The sequence below is a fragment of the Carya illinoinensis genome, chromosome 7 (genome assembly GCF_018687715.1).
Source record: "Carya illinoinensis cultivar Pawnee chromosome 7, C.illinoinensisPawnee_v1, whole genome shotgun sequence".
Classification (NCBI taxonomy): domain Eukaryota; kingdom Viridiplantae; phylum Streptophyta; class Magnoliopsida; order Fagales; family Juglandaceae; genus Carya; species Carya illinoinensis.
In genome coordinates this window covers 18012863-18039754 of record NC_056758.1, presented here as the reverse complement: position 1 = coordinate 18039754, position 26892 = coordinate 18012863, and the positions used below count along the sequence as shown (strand labels likewise).

The following is a 26892-nucleotide window of genomic DNA, read 5'->3' as shown; positions in this document are numbered from 1 at the left end:
GGATGTCCCTATTTACATTCTCTTTCACTGCTTTATATATTCTGTCCAAAAGAAATGCCTGCCAGTCGAGGTGGATGGCAGTCCACCGATATGGCAGAATTCGAATTATTTTGTAAATCAAATTCTATGATATCAACGGCGTAGAGAGTGTGCCTTTCACACTGACTTAAACTGGCACAAACAAAAACGAAGCGTCCAGCATGCATAAATCTTCGAATAGAAGCACATCTCCAAGTCCTTGTGAATCGGTCAACAAGCCCATTACTGCCTCCAATCTCTCTTGGAAGGATCCTTTATGAGTTTTATTTTGTCAACTAGGTAGGAAGCGATTACTTATATTAAAAAACCAACCCTTTCTTCAGAAAGAAAACCCAATTCAAGCCACCAAAGAGAAATCAAAAGCATCAGTTTAACACAGATCTTTACACAATACGTAGAAATCCAACAAGTATATTGGTGGGTTTGTGGAGCCTGGTTTCATCGGTGTGTCGGCCTGATTTGATGAAAGGAATAACTCATTAATAAAATTAAAAATTGCTCATTAATAAAATTAAAAAAAAAATGCTTAGCTACCGTTTGGCCTCAAGCTAAGGTACAAGGAGTCTTGAAACTGCACAACCATCTTTATAGAAATAAACATCTGATGAAAGGAAAACTAAAGATTAATCATATTATGGATATGTTTAATAGTTTTATTTCTCTCTATTCTACACTAGGATATAGTTTTTTTCCTAAATTATCTCATGTCACTAATAAATGTTTGGATAGTAGACTCAAGTCGGAAGAGCCTAATATTCGTTCCAAACTAGATGTGGAAGAGGCCTATGATCGAGTCAATTGGAGCCTCTTACTATAATGCTCGTGAGATGCGGTTTTGGGATGAAATAGATGGATCAAACATTACATCTCCCGGGATTTGAAACAAGGTAATCCTCTATCCCATTATTATTTTTTTAATAATTAAGTGTTGTGGAGTATGGTTTCTTATCTGGCTTCTCAGTGGGGAGAAATACTTATTCTCTCATATATCTCATCTGTTACTCATCAACGACATTTATCGTTTTTTAGGCCAACCATGACCATAGTTGAGCCTTAAGGGCTATTCTTCTATACTTCAAAGCCATTTCTAGATTAAAGGTTCTTGGAAAAATCATATGTAGATCCGGTGGGACATGTTCATAATGTGGAAAGTATGACTCCATCCTAGGATGCAATATGTCTTGTTTGCCAATAAAAAATATCTTGGCCTCTTATTGGGTGCTCCATATGAATTGATATCAATTTGGGATGATGGCCAAGAAAAAATGGACTGGAAACTCACTAGTTGGAAGAAGATGTACTTATCTAAAGATAGTAGAGTCACACTTAGTAAGGGTACCCTCTCCAATTAACCAACATACTTCCTATCATTATTTCCGCTTTCCTCCAAGGTGGCTTACCGTATGGAGAAACTTCAACAAGATTTCCTAGCGATAAATGATGTTCTTAAATTTCATCTAGTAAAATGGGCAATAGTATGTTCCTCCAATTTCAGAAGAAGGTATGTGTTTCTGAAATTTGAAGATTTTTAGTAAGGCTTTGTTGAGCATATGGCTATGGAGATATCACCTAGAACAAGAAGCCTTGTGGAGAACCATCATAAATTCAAAGTGGGTAGAGCATGAGGTTACTGAGCTCATGTTTGAATGAGGTGAGTAGACCATATGTGAAGGGGCTTTAGAAGCACATTAGAAGAAGATGGACTACATACTTTATTTATACAGTTTTTTAGGTGGGTTATGGGTCCATAATTAAATTCTGGCATAACATATTGTATGACGAAAGGGAACTCAAGGACAATTATATGGAATTCTATGGTATAACAAGAATGAAGGAAGCCTCAATTGCAGACCTCCTAGATTAATCCAATGGCACTCCCCAATAGAATGTCACATTTTTTAGAGCCTCCCAAATTGGGAAGTTAATGCATTCTCTGAATTCTATATTAATATAATATACTTACTTGATTGTTCCTGTGAGGGGGAGTTGAAGATAAGCATTTTTGGCTCCCCTTGGTGAAAAGAAAGTTCGTCATCTGCTCTTTCTACTGATTCATGTATACGCATGCAAAATGCAATTTTATTCCAGTGAAAGAGTATTTGGAAGACAAAGGGCCCCCGAAAGACAACCTTTTTTTATGGATGGCTTTCTTAGAGAAGATCTTCACAAGAGGAAGAGCAAGAAATCTCATTTGATGTTATGTTTATGTTGTTTTGTCTATTTGTTAATATAACAAAGTACTCATTGAAACCAACTCAAATTACTTCTAGCCTAGACCTTAGAACTACATGTAATGTGTTTGATAAAAACAATGATTGATCATTATACATATACAGCAAGCGACTGAACCACAAGTATGTGGAAGCCAATTATTTCTTTTCATCTTATGTTTCTATATTACCAAATTTCTAGTGACAAAGAGGTCGCGGTGGCTAACTTCTTGGTGTGTTCCAATGGCTCTATCCATTGGAATGTCAATTTTTTTTAGAGTGGCTCAAGATTAGTAATATGGTGGAGGATAGCTGGATAGATGATTTGGACTCCTAGTGGGAGTAAAAGATTTTTGATGCATTTCTATTATAAGGCCCTTTCAAGATTTTTGAATGATGATTGTGTTCCCTTGAAGAGTATATGGAATTGTAAGATTCCTCTTAAGATTGCTTTCTTTATCTGGATTGCCTCTCTTGGAAGAATTTTCACTATTGACATATTGAGAAAACATAGGCTCATCGTTACGGACTGACGCTTCTTTTGTAAGAAAAATGGAAAATCCATAGAGCATTTATTGTTACATTATGAGGTGGCTCGATTTTTGTGAGATGAGATCCTTAACCACTTGGAAGATTTAGGTATATTTTGCAAGTGTTAGATAGGTATTAGGGATAATGTTCACATTGTTGCTATGTGAAAAATGATCCCTCATTGTATTATGTGATATTTGTGGATAGAGAGAAATAATAAATGTGCTGAAGTCCAAGAGCAATCCTTTGACGAGCTGAAGACTCTTTTTTAACACACTATTTTCTTGGACTTGGGCTATTATTTGTAGTGAAGACAATTTTCATATTTTGCTTGTATCACTAGTGTCTAGTGGTAATTAGGCGCATTTTATGTATAATCCATGTGTACTTGAACTATAGCTTTTTCTATTAATAAAGTTTTGCTTTTACTCGTCCACCTCCACATGTTGGGTGAAGATAACAGCTTTGAAATCTATTGGATTTGGGCACTAAATTGCATGATTGATCATATATCACATCATTCCCTTCTTAAAAACAATTTGGAAAACAGGCGGGTTATTACAAGCTTCACTTTTGGGGGCGATAACAGCAAAATATAACCAATTTTCACTATGAGACTTTGATAATGATAACCTCATTCAATAATTCAAAAACTTTTAACATTGTTGTTTTCTGCAGACGAGAGTAAGACCTACAGAAGCAATCCAACAATGCTACTTTTTTTTTTTTTCATATGCTGTCGGGTAACAAGAGTAATATCAATGGTAACTGTCCCACTAGGTTTCCATAGGACTCGGTTAAACCACATTTGTGTTGTGGGTACCAAGAAAGGTAATTCTACCCGCCAATATACCCCAGAGCAAAGTGCTTTTAGTTCTCATCCAAGAATACCAATTAAAAGAGCTGAAAGGGGAGAGAGATGCTGGATGCTCACTTTTAACAGTGTTTCAAAGTTGCATCTAATCGCCAGGGAATTCAAATGCAATTGGGGAAATGGTCATGGCTTTGCCTTGCTAAATGCTTCAGAATACGTTTTCTTGCAGGTGCTTCTGGATTGGAACAGTAGCAGGATACCGATATAATTTAAAAAAGGTGTTACAGTTTCAAAGCAAAGGTCAATCTATCTTATCTCTCCCTTTATCCTAGATGATTTTGCATAAGTTACTGAGAGGATAGAGGCAAGCAAACCCATCATCTTCTCCGGGCAGCAGCAGTTGGCCCACGCTGAACTGCAGTCCCTTGCTGCAACGGTTGGCCACCAGCTGGCTCCTCTGCCATATTCATTGCTTGGGTTATTGCGTTCATGACAATCAGTCCAAGAGGGATCAGGTACATCCACTGATAGACACAGATCCAATGGCACAAATTATTATATTAAAAGGAACTTCATGGGGAAAAGGTAAAGAAAACAGTTCATTCTTTGTTACTCACATATTTAGCCCAGAAGGACCGCTCTGGTGGCTGTAAAGCTTCACCTTCTCCAGTCTCCCCACCAAGTAAATCTTCAGAAAATATAGGAGCTCTACACAACAAATTACAGATATTACCATAATTTACAAACCATATAAAAAGATAAATGAAGATTAGCTCAATCACAAAGCAATGCCTGCACTCAACAAATTAGACCAATTGATGAGTACCTTGATATCACCTAATCAAATAGAAATTGACCAGACGAACTAAGAAAAAACAGATTATAATGATGTCACCTAATTATCATCTTGAAGAGTTAATTGAAGCAAACATACCATGCCAGAAAAACAAAACTAATCCTACAATGAGGAAAACAAAGAGTAATAATGCCAAGAACAGTTACCTTGGTGCCTGCTCACTGTTCTTCAAAACCGTGTGCGAATTGAAAGACCACTTTGCAGGCTGAAATGGAGATGACAAAAAGGATGAAAAACGTTCATGATTTTTGCAACAATATGATGACATTCTCTGCATTCTCTCCTTTTAATCCCATCAATCCTAAATATCTCTTTATAACGAGCATGCTCCAGATTTTCTAAATCTGGTCATTGAAAGAGGGCCTTGCCAATCTCCCAATAAATTAGAATTTTGCCACCGCAAAGATGGCTAACGTAGCATTTCAACCTAAAATAACTGCACTAATGTGTGTATAAAGACTAGCACATGTATGCAAATACTCCACAGAAAAATATCCAAGGTTAGGGTTTCATTCAATTTAACCATTATTGGTGATATCAAGCAATTCAAGCAAAATCTCTTTTTTTAATCTGAAACCAATTATCATCTTCCAGGGCCTAATATGCCAGTTAACTATTTCCTCCATATCAAGTTTTATTGGTGCTATCAAGGGACTGAAGCAAAATCTGAAGCCAACTATTAGTGTTCCAGGTACTAAAATACTGGTTGACTATTTCTTTTACATCAAATTCTAAACATTCTAAGAGTTTCCAAAAAGACAAAGGAATTTCTTGCAAATACTTGTGGTTCTGGAATTAACAGAAGTGAAATATAAGCGTTACAGGAAACAAGAGATAAAAGCAAAAGCAATACAACAAGAATTTATTAAAAAAAAAAGCAAAGAATCAATATTTTCTTACTCTAGCTTTAGTTCATCATGTAAAAACACCAACAAACAAAAATCAATTCCGACTTACAAGTTTCAGTTGACGGGGATGTGAGCATGCCCCGGGGGTACCATAATTAACGGCTAAGATATTTCCACCTTCCTGCATTTAAGGAAAAAAAAAGGTTTTTCTTTAATAGGTTAAATAAAATTTTATTGAAGCATAAAAATTGGAGTTGCCCAAGTACACAGGAAGTATACAAAAGAAAACACCTAATAATATTCTAGGAACTAGAAAATGATTCAAGAAAGTCATGAATGCTACTAGCTCTGTTGAGAACTTATAAGAAAAATGTCCATCATATGGTCTGATGATCAGTGGTTGGATGTCAAATTATGATCATACCATAACTAGTAGACATTTTAAAGCATCTGTGCCAGCCCCATTCCAAAAATTATTGACTAGCAACCGGGCCAAAAGGAAAGATGGTGGAAGAACCGATAAAGGGGGTAAGAACACAAACTTTGTATGAGAAATAAGTTCGACGGCCAAAGAAAAAGTAAACATCCCCTTAGTTATGCACGGCCATAATGTGAGAAACAAAAAAGATCAAGAAATAAAGAGGAGAGGGGTATCAAAATGTCATATACTTGGAATGCAGAGCCCAACTGGTAGCCTTCATTGGCTAGTATTTAACACATTTTATTTCCAAGGCAAATGAAACAAGGAGGAAATAGATCTAAATAGAGTCATAGTACTCAATAGTTTCAAATACATTCCTACCATTGCAAGATACAGACTATGATTGTGGGACATAAACAAGTGGAATCACTAAGTAGTATAGAATCATTGACACTGCTACTGATACTAATCATTTTTATGCCAAGCATGGGAAATTTCCTCCAGTCTGTTGCATTGGCTACCATCATAGCAGTTGACATCTATAACAGACTGGAATAATCTTATCAATTAACAACACCAATATAGAGCAGATGATAGCTAACAATAACTCGAGCATGAAATTACATGTTATATAGTACAAGCCGCAAGCAATAAGATAGTACTTTTTTCTATTGATAGGCGGCAAGCACAAATTTAGCACGGCCTCAAAACTGAGATTACCATGTGTATAACAAAATGTTCATCCAATCCTTCTCGTGGAAGACATCTCTGCATTTAACACAAATGGGGAGTTAGTGTATCTCACTCTCATAGCACTATAAACAGATATTGGTAGGACAAAAAAGTAGAGGTTTGAGACATTAATTGAACTTTCTTGACTTGCATAAGAAAAATATATTACATTTTCGATTGCAGATAAAGATTTGTACTCGAGAATGAAAAATGGGCACCAAAAAATTTGAAAACTTCTTGACACTAGTTATTCCTTTTAGAAAACATTTTTGTTTTTTGCCAAGTTTCTTTTAGGCAAAATAATTAAGTAAATATAGATAAAACATTATTTTAAATAATAGCATGAACAAAAAATTCAACCGGCAGGCATTTTAAATTCGTTTCCTTTATTAAAATCATTTCTTTTCAAATTTTGGCAACCTGATTCACTAAATATTTCTGAGAGCTCCGAAATTTAATTAAAAAAAAATATATTCTAAACAGCACAACTCAGACACTGGACACAAGATATAGAAGCACTAACAATATGAGTTGTGGCATGATCCTTATGTAATGAAATAGAAGGATAATCCTTATGTAAAGAACTATATGGGTCATGGCATCCTTATGTAAAGAACTACTTACTGCTTTCACCGAGGAAATAATATGTTCCCTCCCAGGAGGACTCAACACATTGGATGGCAGCCTTATCTTATAAAAGTCATCTCCTTTCAGTAGATTCTGCAAGAAGAGTAACAACATCTCAGCTTATTGTTGAATTGTAAGTTGCAAAGAATCAAATCAAGGGAGCAGAGGTATAGGGAAAAGGGTTACTTGAAACTTCTCCTTCTCCAAGTCTGTAAAAGCATTTCTTGAAAAGCGCAGCTTTGTTAGTGTCTATAACAGTTAAAACTCCAAATCAGTCCAGCAGTGCATTTATATTTCCCCATAACAACGAAAAATTAAGGGCCACACAGCATGTGAGAATAGAGAATTTATTCATGCCGAATTGTGCACTTAATTGCAGAGAAAATTCACTCAGAAACCAATAAGTTTTTAATTTCAAACAATCAACATATTCGACTGGTTGTAGATATGATAAAATCTAGGAAACCCCTAGGGGTTGGCTCAAGTAGTAAAGGCCTTGGGTTTGGAGGTATGCTCCCTTAGGTCTAAGGTTCAAATCACCTTGGATGCAAATAATCTCTAGAGGCCATCAAACTAAGGGATTTTCCCCTTGCATTAGCCGAGGTGCACTTGCAGGAAACTCCTTGCCGAGGACTTGTGCACCCCCGGCATTAGTTAAGATGTTGTTCCTCGACACCCGGTGCCAATCAAAAAAAAGAAAAAGGATATGATAAAATCTAGGAAGGAAAGTGACATAGCTGTATCTACTGCACTTCTAGAGTATTGTTGAATGTTAAGAGTCTCCACTTACCTAATCCACATTTGAACTTACCTGGTTCTCTTAGGTGGGGTAGGCGTTTTCAGTATCTACGAAACCGTGCAAAGTAATAACATACTAGATTTAAAACCACATCTTCTTGAACTTCTCTTATTGTTGAAAAAACTCAAAGGACTAAGAAGAGTGCCAGATAAAAAACAACTGGTGAATAACCAGATTTGTATTGCAATCTCAAAGAAAAACCTTTCTTCGATGGTTAGAATCTTCTTCTTTTTTTTTTTTTATAAGTAAGAGATAAATATTATTCATCTAAATGAAATAGGCACAGCCCGCGTACATAGGAAGTATACATCAAACAACTAAATACATTCTAAGAGCGATAAATTAAAGACAAGAAATCATGAACGTTGTCCCCATTTAGTACAATAGCAAAAAACCAAAGCATTAAAGTATGTAGAAAAAAGTTCTTTAGCTCCACCGTAGTGCGTTCCTTGTTCTCAAAGCAGCGCGCATTCCTTTCCAACCAAATACACCATATGATACACAATGGGATCATCTTCCACACAACTGCCACTTGATGACAACCTTGCATCTCCCTCCAACAACCCAACAAATCCACCACCCTCGCAGGCATAACCCAAGCAACTTCAACCCTGTGAAAGATCTCATCTCACAACTCACTTGTTACCTCACAATGCAATAAGAGGTGATCCACAAATTCTCCATTTTTTTTACATAAATAACACCAATCCATAACTACACAACCCCTCTTCCTCATATTTTCTGTGGTTAAGATCTTCCCAAGAGCAGCGTTCCATACAAAGAATGCAACTTTGGAAAGCACAAAGGTCCTCCAAATGTTCTTCCAAGGGAACTAAGGATGATCTTGTGTCGTCAAAATTTGATAGTACCCCCTAACAGTACATTTATTGTGGTTATTAGACCTCCACTTCAATTGATCACATTGTGTCAAAGGAGACCCCATGGAGAATAAGAGGTTGAAAAAATCTGCAACAATAGATACTTCCCAATCGTGGAAATCCCTATTAAAAAGAATATTCCACTGATGAGAACCATGAGAGAGTAGTTGCATATCCGCTACTGAAGCCTCCCTATTAGTAGCAATATGATAGAGAACCGGAAAGGCTCTTTCCAAGGCATGCTCTCCACACCACACATCCCGCCAAAAACTGATACGATTGCACTCTCCTGCTACAAAACGAATATGTTTTTCAAAGCATGACCACCCCCTCCTTATAAACTTCCATAATCCCACTCCATGCCCCCCTCTCACTTCGTTGAAGCACCAACCACCCCAAGCAGCTCCAAGTCTAGCATCAATAACTTCCTTCCACAATGATCCCCCTTCCAAATGATATCTCCATAGCCATTTGCCCAGTAGAGCTTTATTAAAAGTTCTCAAGTTACACACTCCCAATCCCCCATGTGCCACTAGATCACAAACTGTCTTCCATCTAATTTATATAAGTAATAAATCTTTACTTATAAGCGCAAAGCAGCTACTCTAGTAACCAGGGAGTGTACAGGAGGTACACCTATCTAGAAGGTGAAAAAGATACTAAAAAAACATGCAAATTGATTCCATTAAAGTTTATAGATATAGTCCAAAGAAAAAGAGTGAATCTCAAAGCAAAAACGAAACTATAATCATAGCATTTCAATGTGTTTTCACCCCACACTAATCATGATAATATCTAATTGATAGCACTAGAGAGTACATTTTGATGGAAGTGACTTAACATGGTTTTTTAAAGGGTGACAATGACAAGAATCATCCAAACATAAAAGATAGGACAAAAAAAATCCTTATAACTTTTTACCCTGGCAACACCAAAACAAACAAAACAAAAATGTTCTTCCTCCTAATTTTTTTTTTTTTTTTTCCGGTAGAAATGTTCTTCCTCCTAATGAAAAGTATGACCGCCAAATTCTGCTTTCATCTTTTAATTATCGATGGTTTAAATGTTGCTTTGATGTTTTGGAAACTCCTCAACATTACTCTTACATGGTTGATCTAGTATAGTAGGTCAAACACAGATCTCATAAAATATGAAGTAAAAATGACACAAGTGATATGTACATGACTCCATATCACAATAATCAAATGCACTATGCAGTGTGACGTGTATCCATTTTTCCTTGTTTCAGAGGGCTGAAAATGGTTTAATCTGTTATCTGCCATATTCGCAATACAAGGCCATGTAGAGAAATAAGAATTGTCCTACATATAGAATGGGATAATTATTAAAACTTTAAAAAGCTCAATTTATATCATCAACAATTCATAGGAAAATTTTGAAATCTGACGTAGTTCAAGGACCAAAATCATATTTTGATTTTAAAATCTGGCACTGTCACATTTCAGATCAACTTATCTAATTAATCATTAAGTGCCACTAAAGTAGAAAATATAGCAGAAACATTATCCCTCCAGCAAAAACTCGATAATCCTAGTGTTAAAAGATAACCTCGAGTTGTAGCATTAGGAATTTTGACATCTAACAATTCATGTATTCAAATAAGAATTTTGATCTCCAGTTGTGTAGTCTTTTAGAGTCCTAGAATGATTTAAAGTTTACGGTTTATATATATATATGTATTTTCAGACTAAAAATGATATAAGAAGAATTATTTTCACAAAGCAACGTTTAACATTTAATTGGTGTTTTAGGATTGCATCAACAAATCCTAAGAGGTTCAGGGTTCATTTGCAATCCTGCTAATTTGCCAATACGTTACATGGAGGCATATAACAGTTGGTATAAGTTCGATTTGTGGCGACCGAGTTATATGACACCAAACTTCAGCACAATTTTTAAGAATTACCATCTTGTGATCAAGAATAATCATTCTCGCCTCCTGGAAAATGGTTCTTAGTGTGAGGTATTTGAGAGGTAAATATCCAAAGATTTTGGTGAACCTTCCTACACCATTTTTATGTGAAGATGAAAATTAAGCATGCATACAGGAGAGATATCTACCTGTTAGAGAGGCAAAAACTATTACACAATGGCAAGTTCTTGAATGTGGAAATCCTGTTGGCAGAAACCAAGATTATTGGAGATGCCTATCTAATTTTGTGGTGTTATAATAAATCCTAAGGGTTAAAGGTTTAACCAAATTAGCATCCAACGGTCCTAGAGTTTTGGATCAATGGTTGGGTCGTTAACACGTGACTTGACCCAAGTACAAACTCAGGTAGAAACGGAGAAAGAAGGCAGAGAGGGAACATTCAGTACATTGAGATACTGTTTAGCCACATGAAATTCTCATCTTAAATATAAAATTCTCATCTCATCATTACAACTTTTTCAAATTCCCATACAAAATATAATAAACAATTCAACTTTTTCTTAACTTTTTCAAATCGCAATACAATAATAATATTAAAATATAATATTCAATCTTAAAATTCAAAATTCTCATCTGAAAAATCTTAGTAGCCAAGCAGAACCTGAAGCCTCAAAGGGTGCATCATTAGATAGCCCGTCAAACATGTACCGCAAAGTGTCATTGTAATGTCAAGGGTTCTACCGAAGGCTTAGATGTGGGTAAGGAAAACATGATACAATCAATTAAAGCAAAAGGGGTGTATATATCATAAGAAGTTTAATATTTGCCTTTGGGACAAGGGTTATTTTAAGGGAGAAGACTGCTATGGGATTGCCTGATAGAGTCCGACAAACACATTTGGAAAAGGGCAAAAGAAAAACAAACCAGTAACCCATTACCAAATCCACTGAAAATTCTTAATCACCATAGAAATCTAAATCCGGATATGAAATACACACGAAAACAAAAAAGAAACCCACTAAAAAATCCAGTCGAACTCTAAACTCCAATACCAAACTCTTTCATTTCCTCCAGCAAATGATACTCGCCACAGAATTTTAACAGAGCCAAAAGAGGCAAAGAGAGATATCGAGACCCAAGAAACCAACCTGGCCGCCATGGTTCCAAGTTTTGAGGCGAGCAGTGAAAGTCCCAGCAGATGAGAACTCGGAGTCTCCAAAGGCGTGCTCGAGTAAAAACTGGATCTTGGAGTCCGAATCCGTGTCGGAATACTTCTTGCGTGTCGTCGTCGTTGCCGTTGCTGGAGGTGGGGATGATCGGGTGTTCACCAGATCAGGGGACAAGGGTTGCGCCTGCACTCCTCCTTCCAGGCCGAACTCCTCGTCGTCGATGAGGAGTTCATCGGATCGAAAGGAGAGAGTTGGAGAGAAAAAGATAGAGAGAATAAAAAGAAAGTGGAACGTAGACATAGTCGACGGTCGAGAGAGAGAGGAGGGGGGGGGGGGGGGGGGAGAACGAGCTCGATTGTATTGGGAGCTTTGTTTGTCCGTGGTCCATCTACCCCAAGTTTTTTTTTTTTTTTCTTTTTTTCTTTTTTTTTTTTTGAGTAGTAGATGTGTGGTACATGAATATTGAGTAAAAAAATTTCACCATTCACAGAAATTTTCTCGCAAGAGAAAAATTTTTTTACCACCGATTTCATTAATCTAAGATGGAGAGGCCATGATGTCTTGGGAGGCCCAAACGAGTGTGGAACACTAGTCAGGTTCTTGGCCCACCTTCCTATAAGAACTCAGTCGACCCCGAGAGCCCAATCCACCCTAGATATCGACAAGATAATACCTAAGAACCTGATGGATAAGGGTGGTTATCATTTGAATATCAGATAAATCTTTCATCCCAGGATTTGAATTTCGAATAGCGAATAAGCCCACTATTAAATGGTAACTGATTTCTCACAAGTACTATATATATGAAAAATCCAAGTACGTGAGAATGATCTGATTCCTTAGTATTCAAAAAGCATTCGCTTGCTGTGATTATTAACTTGGCAGGTTTGGGGGTAAAGAATTCTCATCTCAAACTTAAAATTCACATCTCATCACTACAATTTTTTCAAATTCTCACACAAAATAATTCAACTTTTTCAAATCCTAATTGAATGTTTTCAAATCTTAAAACAATTATAATACTAAAAAATAATATTTTAAACTTTCATCTCAAACTCAAAATTCTCATCTCTATCCCCAAACTTGCCCTTAAGCATAGGAGTCATTCCTACAAACCTCCAAACCACTCTACTCTTTGGTTGCAGATGATCGTACATTTGTGGTAGTAAAACACGTCCAAAACAGTTGGCACCGTCTGTGAAATACCTTTGTCCTATAACTCGGTCACGGGCAACCAAAGACCAAGAAGTATCGTTGAAGAACATGGAGGGAAGACTTGTAGAGATGGAGGAAGTAGTAGAAAACTCACCGTCGAATTAAAGGCATTACGAAATGAGAACAAAGTCCTTAAGGAGAAAAACAATCCATTAAGAGAAGACCAAAGGGAAAGAGTGGAGATGGAGACACACAGTGTTGGTGTAGGGAAGCCTCCCAGGAAAATGAAGAAACAAAAAAAATACATCACAATTTGCAAAGCTTAATGGACAAGTATGAAGAAATGGCCAAGAAGATAGGGATGTCGTTCTTAGTCAACCAATTAATTATCCAGCACCAATATGCCATTTTATGCATAGATTATGGCAGTACCATTACCATCGAAGTTTAAAGTGCCATCTATAGATTTATATGATGGTTCCAAAGATCCTGTGGAACATTTAGAGACCTTTAAAAATCACATGATGCTTCACGAGTTTCCTGGGAGATTGCATATAGAGCTTTTCCTTTGACCTTGAAGGGGATGACGCTAGGATGGTTTGGGACATTGCAATCGGAATCCATAGATAGTTTTGATGAACTGGGCCGACAGTTCTTGACCTAATTTATGGCGAGTAGAAGACATAGAAGACTTACTGCGTATTTGTTAATGGTAAAATAGTGAGAGGAATAAAGCCTAAAAGTGTATTTCACACGTTTTAAGGAGAGGATGACAACTGATGACCAGGATGAGAAGATTAAGTTGGCCACACTGCTCAATGGCATATGGCCGAATTAGAGAGGAAGACCCCCTCCACATTACAGGAGTTTATGGATAAGGCCGATGACTTTGTCAACGTAGAGGATACACTTATCGCCTTAACTGCCCGATCAAAGGGAAAGGAGGAACATGTATCGAATGGGAGTCAGAAAAGAGATCGGGATTGGGGACAAAAGGCAAGAAGGGACCAACATGAATCGAGACGTGATGATAATGTGAGAAGACACAATGGCGATTATGTACACTACTCCAATGTGCATAACCAATACAAGGCAAAAGAAGCGACACAAGATGATGATAACAAGCGACAAACCAAGAAATATTGTACCTACCATAAAACAAATAGGCATAAAACTGAGGATTGCCATAATCTGAAATGAAGAATTGAGATATGAGAGATAGTGGTGAGTTGAAGCAACTAGTAGCCCAAAATGCCACCCCCCATGGCGTGCAAGTGACCAAAAACCCAAGCATGAAACTCAGCAAAGTGAGAGCCTAGATGACGGGGCTCTCTAAAGAGAGGAAGGAGGTCGCAGGAACCTTCAGACTGTCAACCAAGGGCAAATATGGACCGAAGAAACCCCCCTAGGGAAGATACACACAATCGCCAGAGGATGTGTTGAAGGTGGTCCAACATCCTCGAGAGAGAAGGTGTATGCAAGATGGGCGAGGTACGAGGAAGTTTACAGTGTGAAGAGGCATGTCAAACAGCCCTGAGTGCAGGTATCTCCCTCAATATCCTTTAGCGACAAGGATTGTCAAGGAGTTGTCTACCGCATGACGATATGCTGGTACTGACAATGTTGGTAGCAAATTACACCATGAGGAGGATACTGATTGATAATGGGAGTTCGGTGGACATCCTATTTTGGAATGCTTTCAGTAAGATGGGAATTAGTGTAGATCAGTTGCAACCTGCACCGACTACATTAAAAGGATTCACCAGGGACACGGTCCAACCCATAGGGTCTACGTTGCTAGTATTCGTGGGCACGGATCCCCACTTCGCCACTACTATGACAAAGTTCTTGGTAGTGAGAACTCGATCGGCATACAATGCAATTATTGGCAAGCAAGTCCTAGCCCTAGAGTGATACGTAAAAGAGCTCAAACAATGAGAAAGAGAAGTAAGGGTAGTAGAGTTGAAAGAAAAGGCAAACGTGATCCTTCCACCAACGCTTGAAGTGTTGATGATTAAGGCAGAAATAAGGAATGAAGATACGTTGAAACAAGGGGAAGCAAACTAGCCTCTAGAACTTGTCACTTTTGATTTGGCTCACCCAGAAAGTTATGTAAAGATAGGAGCTGGGCTAATAAAGGAAGAAAGGCAGCAATTGACCGATCTCCTTATGACTCCTAGAGCATAACGATTTATTTGCATGGAATTAGAAGGATATGCCAGAATAGGCAAGGAGATCATCGAGCACAGGTTGAGTGTAGATCCAAAGGTGTATCCAATCAAATAGAAGAAAAGTAATTTTAGTACCAAGAAGTATTAAGCAATCGCAAAGGAGGTAGATAGGTTGTTGGCGGCTAGATTCATCAGAGAAACATAGTATCCAAAGTGGCTATCAAATGTAGTATTGGTGAAGAAATCCAACGAAAAATGGTTAATGTGCCTAGACTTCACGGATCTCAACAAAGCTTGCTCAAATGACAGTTTTCCCCTCCCACGGACAGACTTGATAGTGGATGTGACAACAGGGCATAAAGTGCTAAGTTTTATGAACGCCTATTTAGGATACAACCAGATCAGGATGAACGAAGTTGACCTGGAGAAAAGCACCTTCATAACAGACCAAGGACTATACCACTAGAAGGTGATGCCTTTTGGCTTGAAGAATACTAGGGCGACATACCAGAAATTAGTAAACAAGATGTTCAAAAATTAGATCGGGAGGAACACAGAGGTGTACATAGATGATCTGCTGGTAAAGAGTATGGAGCTTAACCAACATATAAAGGACCTTAGGGAGGCCTTTGATGTCTTGCGGCGGTATCAAAACTCAACCCAACCAAGTGTGCATTTAGAGTACAGTTAGGAAAGTTCTTTGAGTTCATGGTGTCAGAGAGAGTTATTGAAGCCAATCTTGAAAAGTTACGGGCAATCATTGAAATGAAGTTGTTCACAAGTTTAAACGAGGTACAAAAACTAGCGGGAAGAATAGTGGCCCTCAACAGGTTTATGTCCCTATCAATGGACAAATGCCTCCCTTTCTTTCAGGTACTTAAGAAAGCTAAGTACTGGGATGCCAAGTGTCAAGAGGCATTTGCACAGTTGAAATGATATCTAACCCACCCGACATTACTCAGCCAAACCAAACAAGGAGAACATATGTCGTTGTATCTAGTCGTGACCCTGAACTCTGTGTAAGCAGCACTAGTAAAAGAAGAGGGAAAGGAACAAAAACCAGTGTACTACGTAAGTAAGGTACTGAGGGGAGTTGAGGCCAGATATCCAAAGATCGAGCAAGTCGCATTCACCATAGTAATAGCAACAAGGCAACTACGTCCTTACTTTCAAGCCTATTCGATAAGTTGTTACTTCATCGCCTTTACAAAAAATACTACAAAATCCTGACAATTCGGGATGACTGGTCAAATGGTCCATCGAGCTAAGCGAGTATGATATCAGTTATATACCCAAAAATGCTGTGCAAGGGAAAATCCTAGCCTACTTTGTAGCATAATTTTCAAATTTCTGAGAAGAGATCCATAAGTCGCCTAAGAAGATGCCATGGTCAGTGTATGTTGATGGGTCATTTTGCCAAGCTAGAGGAAGTGTTGGCATGACATGGTGACAAATGATGGGGAGGAATCATACCATGCGATGCGATTAAATTTCAAGGTAACTAACAATGAAGTCGAATACGAGGTGGTGCTCACGGGATTAGCAATAGTAAAGGCATTTGGAGGCCAAAAAGTATAGATGAAAGCCGATTCACATGTAGTAGTCGGACAAATCACAAGGGAGTATTTGGCGAAGGATCAAACATTGAAAAAGTACCTCCATCAGATTCAAGAAAATTGCAAGAACCTTAATTACTTTCAAATCGAGCGAATACCTCGAGGAGATAATTTCAAGGTTGATTGATTAGCACGAGTAGCGTCAAGAAAGCAAGAAGATGCCTTGCCCTAGAAGGTCAACCTTCAAACATTAGATACCCCACCATAAGGGAGGACACCTTGCAAATCAAAGAAAGTACACCAGGATGGGCAGATGATATAATCAAATACTTGGAGATAGGGGACCCCCCCTCTCGGGAGGAGGCAAGGAAAGTCAAAAGGAAGGTGATTAGGTTCACTATAGTAGACGGGATACTGTATAGGTGATGTTTTTCGAGTTACTGAGATGCATAATGAAGGAAGAGGCCGAATATGTGATGAGGGAAATACTTGAGGGGATATGCGAGAACCACTCAAGAGAATGGTCACTCGTCGTGACGATTATGAAGGCATGATATGATTTGCCAAATGCACTTAAGGAAGCAGAGGAATTTGTAAAGAAGTGCGTCCAGTGCTAGCTGCACATGCCAATCCTGAGTGCACCTCCCGAGGAATTGAAATCAATAACTTCACCATGGTCGTTCACTCAATGAGGAATAGACCTAGTTGGTCCCACGTTGCCGAGCAAAGGGGGACCAAATTTATCATAGTTGTCGTAGACTACTTTACTAAGTGGGCAGAGGCTGAGGTGATGGTGACAATAATAGTCCCACCATTGTTGGGATACAAAAAAAGAAGATAGGTAAGAAGAAAGGACTGTGGACGAACGAACTCCAAAAAATTTTGTGGGCTTACAAAACCACACCAAAAACCTCAATAAACGAAACACCATTTACTTTGGCATATGGAAGCGAAGCCATGGAGCTAGCAGAAGTGGGATTGCCAAGCCACAGGAGAAAAAATTTTGACCCAGAGGCATATAAGGCAAGATTGGAGGAAAAATTAGATATGTTAGAAGAAATAAGAGCAGATGTAGAAACCAGAGCAACAACTTCTAAAAGGAAAGTAGAGCACTACTTCAATAAAAGGGTAAGGCCTAAATCCTTCAAGGTTGGCGACTTGGTTTTGAAAAAAAAAGGGGTAACTAAGATAGAAGAAGGGAAATTGGGACCATGATGGGAGGTCCCGTATATGGTAGTAGCAAGTCACCGACCAGGAGCTTACCACCTCAAGGACACCACAAGGCGTGAACTACCTCGTCCATGGAATGCAGAGCATCTAAGGAAATACTACATTTAAATAAAAGATATGTAAATTCCTACATTTTGTTATTTTTCTTATTCAATAATAAATGCCAACATATGCTTTCCTTTCCCTTCGTTGCTCAATTTTATTTAACTTTTGTTCATACACCTCTCGCCAAGAGTTACATGGTCGAGAGACTCTCTCACCACACTCTTCTCACCAAAGGTAATGCGATCGAAGAACTCTGCCACTAACCTAAGTTTTAGGTTACACGATCGAGAGATCTCCTGTTACACCTCTTGCCAAGAGTTACGCAGTCGAGGGACTCTCTCACCAAAGTGACGTAGTCGAGGAACTCTTCCACTAACTTTACTTCATGTTAAAACGGTCAAGGTGATCTCCCGTTATACCTCTGGCCAAAAGTTGTGCGGTCGAATGACTCTCCTACCAAACTTTTCTTGCCAAAGTGACGTGGTCGAGGAACTTTTCCACTAACTTTACTTCAAGGTAAAACGGGGAGGTAATCTCCTGTTACACTCTCACCAAGAGTTGCACAGTCAAGGGTCTCTCCTGTCACATTCTTCTCGTCAAATTAATGTGGTCAAGGTACTCTCCCACAAACTTTACTTTAAGGTAAAATGGTCGATGATTGAGTTAAAATATTGCATATTTCATACATTTAGAACCAATATATTTTAATTATTTTATGACATTATTACTGATTTTAGATGAAAAATTGGTTAATAGGCATAAATCCAAGTTGTGATGTAAATTGGTTAATATCACGGTTTATGCTTTATTTTGTAACTTGTGATTTAATTGGACAATATTTCCTCTCATGCATAACATATTTTTGACATTCTATTCTTACTTTTTATTTTTTTATTTACTTTTGGTTTCTATTTCTTTCTCAATTTTTGAAAATTAATCGTTCAAATAAATGATGCATGACAATTCCTTTCAATTCCTCTCAATACGTTGATCCTTTTAGCCTTTGCTCAAAACGCAAGACGTGGACTGAATTTTAAAAAAAGAAAAGTGCAACGCAACAAGCTTCATTTTGGATGTGGGACAGCACATGGAACGGAGGAGGAGAGATTTTTTCTTTTGGAGTTAGGGGTGTAAAAAAAACCGATGAACCGGTAAATTGGACCAAACCAATGGGATCAGTCCGATCCCAAGTTTGGTTCGATTTGGTACCAATTTTATTTTTCTTAAAACCGATTAAAATTGGTCCGGTTTCAATTTTTCTTTTTCTAAAACCAGACCGAACCAATTCATATATATATATTTTAACTTTTTCTATTGTATATAATTTTAATATATAATATACAATTATATAGAAAATAGTTTTGTATTATATGATAAATTACTAATTAATATAATATTAAATTTTAAAATCTTATATCATTTTGTTTATTGTATTAATAATTATACTAATGTTATATAGTACATATTAATAGTTATACTAATACTATATCACTATATATTATAATATACTATAATATATCACTATATTATATATTATAATATATCATTATAGTCTATAATATAATTATAATATATATTATAATATACTACAATATATTATCACTATAGTATTATATATTATATAATATATAGTATAGTACATTAAAACTGAAAAATCGAACCGAACCGAACCGGAAACTTGTAAAACCGGAGTATCAGTTTAGGTGGATAACCAGTGCATAATCGGTTTTAAAAAATATAAAATTAGTGCATATCGATTTGGTTCTAAATTATGTCCAAAACCGGACCGAACTGGACCGGTTACACCCCTATTTGGAGTTGGGGATGACACTTCACAAAAAGGGAAAGTTCTGCAGATGCTTTCCACAAGCACGAAAAACAGAGTACGTAGGAGGAGAAATCTTTGTTTGGGTTAAAAGGAAAGGGATGGAACAGAGAAAGGGGGAAAGACTTTTACGGCCTAGGGAGGGACCGAAGTAGGCTGGACTGGAGAAGAGGAAAAAAGGGTCTGGGATGAAGAGAGGAAAGAAAGGAAGTTTTGAATGGAGAGAGGGACTTTTTCATTGGGAGCTGGGGACTTACGAATGGGAGGCCAGACTTGAGCAACGAGACTTTCACATTTTGATCCTAGGGGACATTTTCGTTTTGAGGGGACTACTTACTTTTTGGGGAGGATGCTGGAACAGGGGGGTCTTCTGAGGGAGACAGAGACACGCAAAGGGCTGGAGCTTTAGAGAGACCGAAGGAGAGGGGTTTTGGTGAGACTAGGGAAAGGACACTGGACGAATGAGAAGGAAGTCTGGGGCCTTCCTGGACAACAGACTGAAATGGAGAGAGAGAGAGAGAGAGAGAGAGAGAGAGAGAGAGAGAGAGAGAGAGAGAGAGAGAGAGAGAGCAGGGGGCTTACCGAAAAGAAACGCAGCTGGGGACATTTTTCTGGGACATTAATCTAGAGACACAATGGCAAAAAGATTTCTTTTGGCTAGGATTTTTTCAGAGGCACGACTTCAGGGGGAGAGAGAGAGAGAGAGAGAGAGAGAGAGAGAGAGAGAGAGAGAGAGAGAGAGAGAGGTTTCATTTTTATGAGCTGTTTTTTTACAAACATGCTGCACTTCAGCTGGGGAGTTTTTGGCTCTATCTCCTCTCCATTTTTGCTCTCTTGTGAGGGTTATTTTTCTAGTGTTATATTTTGTATTTTATTTAAGTTTTTTTATGGAGAATATTTATTTGATTTCCATGGCTCTTTTGATGAACATGGTTGGCTAAACTTTTGTACTAAGGTTAGAGGTGAAGTCTAATGATTTAAATATTATTTTTGGATCAACATTAGAATTTATATCATGAGTTTGATTGATTGAATGGTTTTATTATTGGATATTTTGATTATCTATATATTTATCTTGGTTCATTGTGATTTTCGAATACATTGAATACTTGATAAATCCCTCTAATATTCAAATGGGTTGATGAATATTTTAACCATCAATTGCTCATGCTTAATCATTAGTAATTAGTTTTCTTGGCCTTAACTGCTAAATCTTACAGTTAAACAGAATCATTATTTTAGTTTAATTGAAGCAAATTGATTAGAGACAATATTCTAAATTATTAGATGGATCCTTGAAACTTTAGTCGTTCTCCATATCGATTTATTTTATCATTTTAGTTTTATTCTGTTACTTTAAAAATCTTCATCTCTATTTGATTGTACGTTCCTTTTAGTAATTTCTTTTCATTGTTTGAATTTATTTTTCTTATCATATAACTCTATCCATGTAGATTCAACCATGTTAGGTACTCCAACACCTATATACTTGCATTTAAATCTATTCTAAATTTTTTGTTCACTAGGTTGAGTCTAAGTTTAGGCGTAACAGTCGAGGTAATCTTCCGTTACACATCTCGCCAAAGCGACGTGGTCGAGGAACTCTCCCACTAACTTTACTTCAAGATAAAATGATTGAGATGACCTCCCTTACACCTCTCACCAAGAGGTGCGCAATCGAGGAACTCTCCCACCACACTCTCCTCGCCCAGTTAACTTGGTTCAAACGCTAACATGCGATGGTCACCATCTCGATTAAAAAAAAAAGGTAAGAATAATAATTACACAGTGCATCATCGGCCTCAAGGGATGTGGCTTACAAAGAAGAAAGGAAGACATATATACTTCAAAAAGAAATCAAACTATTCCAACCAAATTGTCTCAAAAGCAGTTAAGTATGCAACAAACTACATATCAACCTATTTACTTGGTGATTGCAAAAATAATAATAATAATAATAATAGACATTCAAGGAAAGTCTTCAAGTTGGGCGAGGAGCAAGAAACATGCTAGGCATGACATCATGACTGAAGGAGTCAAGAATGTGAAAGGAAGCAGGATTGGCCCTAAGGGATTTCCAATCCAAGGTATGAAGATCCACTTCGGGGTCCTAGAGAAGAAGCTCACGCAGTTACTTAATCCCGAGCTTGAAGCCAAGGCCCCAAGCCCACAAGCGAACATTGAGAACCACTGCCGTTTGGGGGAGAACACATGCAAGTTCATGTTGAGAATTCCCCAAGGCAACATTCAGCTCAGTCACCCTTTTTCCAAAAGCGCCAGTTTCTTTTTGCAACTCTCAAGAACCTCATTCAATTGCAAGAAGCGGCGATCATTGTCCTTAAGCGTTGCCTTCACCTCGATCAATTCTTTTTCAATGTTGGCTTTCTCGCCCTCTACCTCACTCAACTTCATGTTGATCATTTGACACTCATCTTCGAGGGTAACTAAGTGAGAAGCATAGTCAGACTTGGTTTTTTTAACTCCTCAAGCTTTGCCTTCACTTGATAAAGACTAGTGGCCAAGTCATCTCTTTCTTTTACAGCGGCTTCTTCCTAAGCGGCCTAATCATCTCATTCTTTTACAGCTACTTCTGCCTAAGCAGCCAAATCGTCTCGTTCTCTCACAATTGCCTCTGCCTGGCTTAAGCGAGCAGCAAGATCATCTTGATACCTCCTGACCGCCTCCATTTCCTGGTGATAATGAGTAGCTTCTACTAAGGAACTCACCCAAGGTTTTAAAAATCGTTCCGTTCCGGCCGGAATGGCCGGAATTTTTCGTGCCGGAACAGTGACCGGAACGGGATAGGTACCTATTCCGTTCCGGGTCAAATTCCGGCCGTTCCGGTCAATTCCGGCCGGAATTCCGGTCAATTCCGGCCGGAATTCCGGTATTCCGGCCGGAATAGTAATTCCGGTCCGAAAAAAAAAAAAAAAAAAAAAAAAAAAAAAAAAACTCTTGTAAATAAGTTAAAAAATAATGAATAAAATTATACTTTTAGAATTCAAATACCCCTTTTCGTGCACTAGAAGTATTGTTATTTTTAATAATTTGTCTATTCTTTAATTTTTTTTTCTTTTATTTTTGTGTCTTAACTCAAGTTTGTGATTTTTTTCAATATATATTCATTTTATAAATCTTTAATTCTTCTATATATATACACATATACATATCACACACTTACATATATATGTATTTATTTTATTAATTGTTAGTTTATATATACATATAAATATTTATATATAATATATAATTAATCCCGAAACGGTACACCGAAACGTACCGGTACCGAAATATTCCGTTCCAGTGCCTCAACCGGAATGGTCTCCGGAACGGATTTCAAAACTTTGAACTCACCTACTCCACTCATAGTGAATCAACTTGGGCACAAAGGAAGGCCAAATCGTCCTCAACCAAGTGGGAACAAGCCTCAATTTAAGCTAGCTCACCAACCATTCAATCTTTCTCAGCACGAGCTGTGCAAATAGTGCTATAGGCTTGACCGATGAAAGACAACATAGATTGATTCTCTTCTTCTAATTGCAAATGGTCTTCCACCAAGTCGGCAGCAAGGATATCAACTCCCTATAAAAAAATAAATAAATAAAATTGCAAAAGTTCTCATACATGAAAAAGGGAAAAAGAGGCACAAGGAGGTTACCGGCGAAAAGATGCTCCTAAGATGTTGAACGATAGAGTGAAAAGCTTCCTCACAATGAGCACATGGGGATGGCGAAGAGCTTGACGGGCAAGAACTAGAAGAACCTCTTGGATCAGGGATTCTGAAGGAAACATTAGCAAATTCTCCTTAGATAGGAACTTCTTCAGCTGACTTTGGAGGAACAGGCAGAGGAATGTTCATAGGTACATTTGCATGTGGGCCCAAGAGTACCTCAATATCATCACCTTGGGAAGGAGATACCTGGTCAATCAAAGGATTTTCCTCGAAAAAGGTCAAGAAAGGTTCACCACCTCCTGTAGGAGAGATACTAAAGGGCGAAGAGGGAATTGATACTCTACTCCCACTCGCAAGAGATACAGCTGGGAAAAAAAATAGCAGATCAAGAGTGACTCCACAAGAGATAGTAGAGGCAAGAGGTAAACCAAGCACCACTGATGTTTCCTCGACATGTTTGACTTGTGGGCATCCCACGGGGACTTCGAAAGAAGAAGAATTTACAGGTGTGGATGAAGGCACAGTAAGTAGATCAAGACTTAACAGAACAATGTCATCACCTTCCTCAAGATGGACACCATCGTCATCACCTTCCTTTGTACAACTAGGGATTGAGTGATCTTGCTAGTTTCCCCCTCGACAGGGATTCTAGCAGTGGCTTCTTTAGCAACAGCCACAGCAGCTATCACGACCTCAAGATCTTCCTTAGCCATAGCCATAACATCATCGAGAGAAAGGGTTAGTGGCATCAAGGAAGCAATTGGTTTCTCAGGACCACTCACCTACACTAGGGAAGAAATTGATTTCCTGCCACCACTAGCCTGAGGGTGAGGGTGAGGTGATGGCTTGCTAAATCTATCTTCCAAGTGCAGAAGCTATCAAAGTAATACATGGATGAGTTCCAAAGTCATTTCCACATGGACAACAATGTTCATGAAGAGTAAGCATATAATGAGTTGTGTTTGTGGAAGGGGCTACTTACACAACTAAGAAAAGAAATAAGAAAATAGAATTTATGTACTGATGTGGAGTGTATTAATGAAGAATGCTTTGGATCTTTTCTCTATTTTTTTAACGGAATAATTTTTTGAATGCTTGTAAAATTAAAAGAAGTGAGTAAAGAAATAAATGTTTGGGAAATAAGTGCAAAAAAAAAAAAATAAAGATTGCAGGAAAATAAGCACCTAAGAGACAACATATCAAACACCGGGGCTACAAGCATATTTCCTCCTTTTCCACACTCTAATTAGATTGTCTATCTTTATCACTTGATTGTTAATCTAGTCTAACCTTTAACAACTAGAAAATGAGAATAAAAAGTCCAGATTTTCAGTCTTAAGTAGCCATAAATTTGCAAATCAATCCAACACACATACCTATCATGAGAAACCTTGAAGAAATTACCAAGTTTCTGTTGTACCTTATGTCAACAGTAGAACAAGAACAAGAGTTTTTGGTTTGACTTATCTCAACAAAAATCAACTTGCAAAATTATGAAATGGAATTTATCATAACCAAAATTAATCTAATCAAAAGTATAGAGCAAAAGAACTACAACTTGTAGCCTAGGTAGTGAAACTCAGCCTTCCATAATCCCTTCAAAATCCCAAATGAAAAATTCCAGTTTAACTACCGAAAAATACATCAATAAAATCCCCTGGAGCAATAACATTAAGCCCTAAAACATCAATGAATCAAGACAACAACCTGTCAAGAGGCTAAAAATGAAAAACAAAGAAAAGAAATCTAGCCGAAGAAAAATAATCTGGAAACCCAAAAAGAAAATAAAAACCAAGCGAGAGAAAAAAGCCCCTAGCGCCCGCTAAACCAAAAAGCCAAAACACAAGAAAAAAAAAAAAGTATGCCGAATAGCTCTTGACTGAAAGGTCTAGAAAAGAAAAACTTAAAACCAGCCGCCACGAGAAATAAAACTGCAGAAAAAATACCGCAAGGTCTTCAAAACCGCAACAAAAAATAAATAAAAACCATTAGCCCAAGATCTGGAAAAAAAATGAAAAAAAAAATAAAACCGAGAGAGAGAGAGAGCTCCCTTGCGCCGTCTAAACCAAGTCAAGTAAGAAAAAAAGTGAATCCCATGGAATTTCCAATTTTCCCCTACTCTCTGTGCTTGACTCCTCTGTGTTTAGGTCCCGCTTGATCGTGCTCTAATTGCTCTGCCTTGCTCCTGCATCATGCGAGTGCCTCTAGGTTCCAGCTTGTCTCTACGTGATTTGCTCCATGTCCCACATACGTGATATGCTACTTTCATCTTTTGGGTGTTGCACTAGTTGTGTATTTTCCAGATTACCCTTATTATGATAGGAGTAAATTTTAGAATATTAAATTTTGTGGAATAGCTGCATTATAAATATTTTTCAAGTGCGAAATATCAGAATTTATCAATTTACTCAATTGTCATAATCTACTGCATAATTAAGTGCTTAATTCATTTTTGGTTAAACAATTTGGTCACTTTAGAAATTTAATTATGCAATTTTGCCCCTTTAACACAAGGCGAGGGGAACCGCGTCTTGCCAAACTGGACTCATCCAAGCGTGAGGTAATACGGGTCTTCTTCTTCTTTTTTCCTTCAACAATAGGCCTTGATTTTCTTTTTAAGTCGCCCGCCGGCACTAGAGCACCCAAAAACTCACGGTCTAGGATATGTGCTCGACTAGGCAACATTACAAACCTTTCAATGATCTCGAGAGTCAAGATCATATCTGATAAACATGATTTGGGATTATTACTAACCCAAGTCGTCACCAACATATAAGCTTCTTCATGAGGGGAAAGGAGAATCTCAAAATCACCCTCATTAGGAATAGGAGACCAAGAAGCCCTAAGGAGAAACTCTCGATTGGAGACTTATCCACGAGAAATTCCCAACCAGTACCATAAATAAAAAAATAAAAAATAAGAATAAGAAACTTATTTTGCCAATCCTTAGCATGAGAATACTTGCCAATCCCAAACACCTAAACCTATGAAGGGACAGGAATTCATGAGTAATAAGATTGGTGTATTCATCGCTTGTGGGCTCCAACGCCTGTCACCACAAGACACAACATGCCATCAAAATCCTTCAAGCATTGGGCACCAATTGGGCCGGGGCAAGTCCTAGGACGTCTAATAAGTCACAGACTAGCTGTAAGAAGCGAAAATGAAGCCTCATTGTAAACATTGTAAGGTAAAAAGCAACAAAAACAACCATACCTCTCACATCAACAACCCTTGGCCCCTGAAGAGGTGCCCTTAGAATCATGGAGTTTGGAATGTTGAAGTTATTCCTCGCATTCTCAAGTTTGCGAGGAGACACATTCGAAGACCATCGGTGGCCCAAAAATATTGATGGCAAAAAATTTCCTCCTCCTCCGCTAGGGTTTATAGAAGTTTCACTTGCACAGAGAGAGAAATCA

At 37.8% G+C, this 26892-nt stretch overlaps 1 protein-coding gene across 1 annotated transcript; it reads right to left on the bottom strand.

Moving 5' to 3' along the window:
* Window positions 1-3765: 3765 nt before the first annotated feature.
* Window positions 3766-12165, bottom strand: LOC122316652 (ER membrane protein complex subunit 10). The gene is made up of 8 exons (XM_043133337.1): window positions 11798-12165; window positions 7265-7327; window positions 7076-7171; window positions 6440-6487; window positions 5408-5479; window positions 4597-4655; window positions 4212-4302; window positions 3766-4118 (listed from the first exon to the last, which is right to left on the bottom strand). The coding sequence occupies exons 1-8, from the start codon at window positions 12116-12118 to the stop codon at window positions 3972-3974; spliced, it is 897 nt and encodes a 298-aa protein (XP_042989271.1). The 5' UTR covers window positions 12119-12165; the 3' UTR covers window positions 3766-3971.
* Window positions 12166-26892: the final 14727 nt, after the last annotated feature.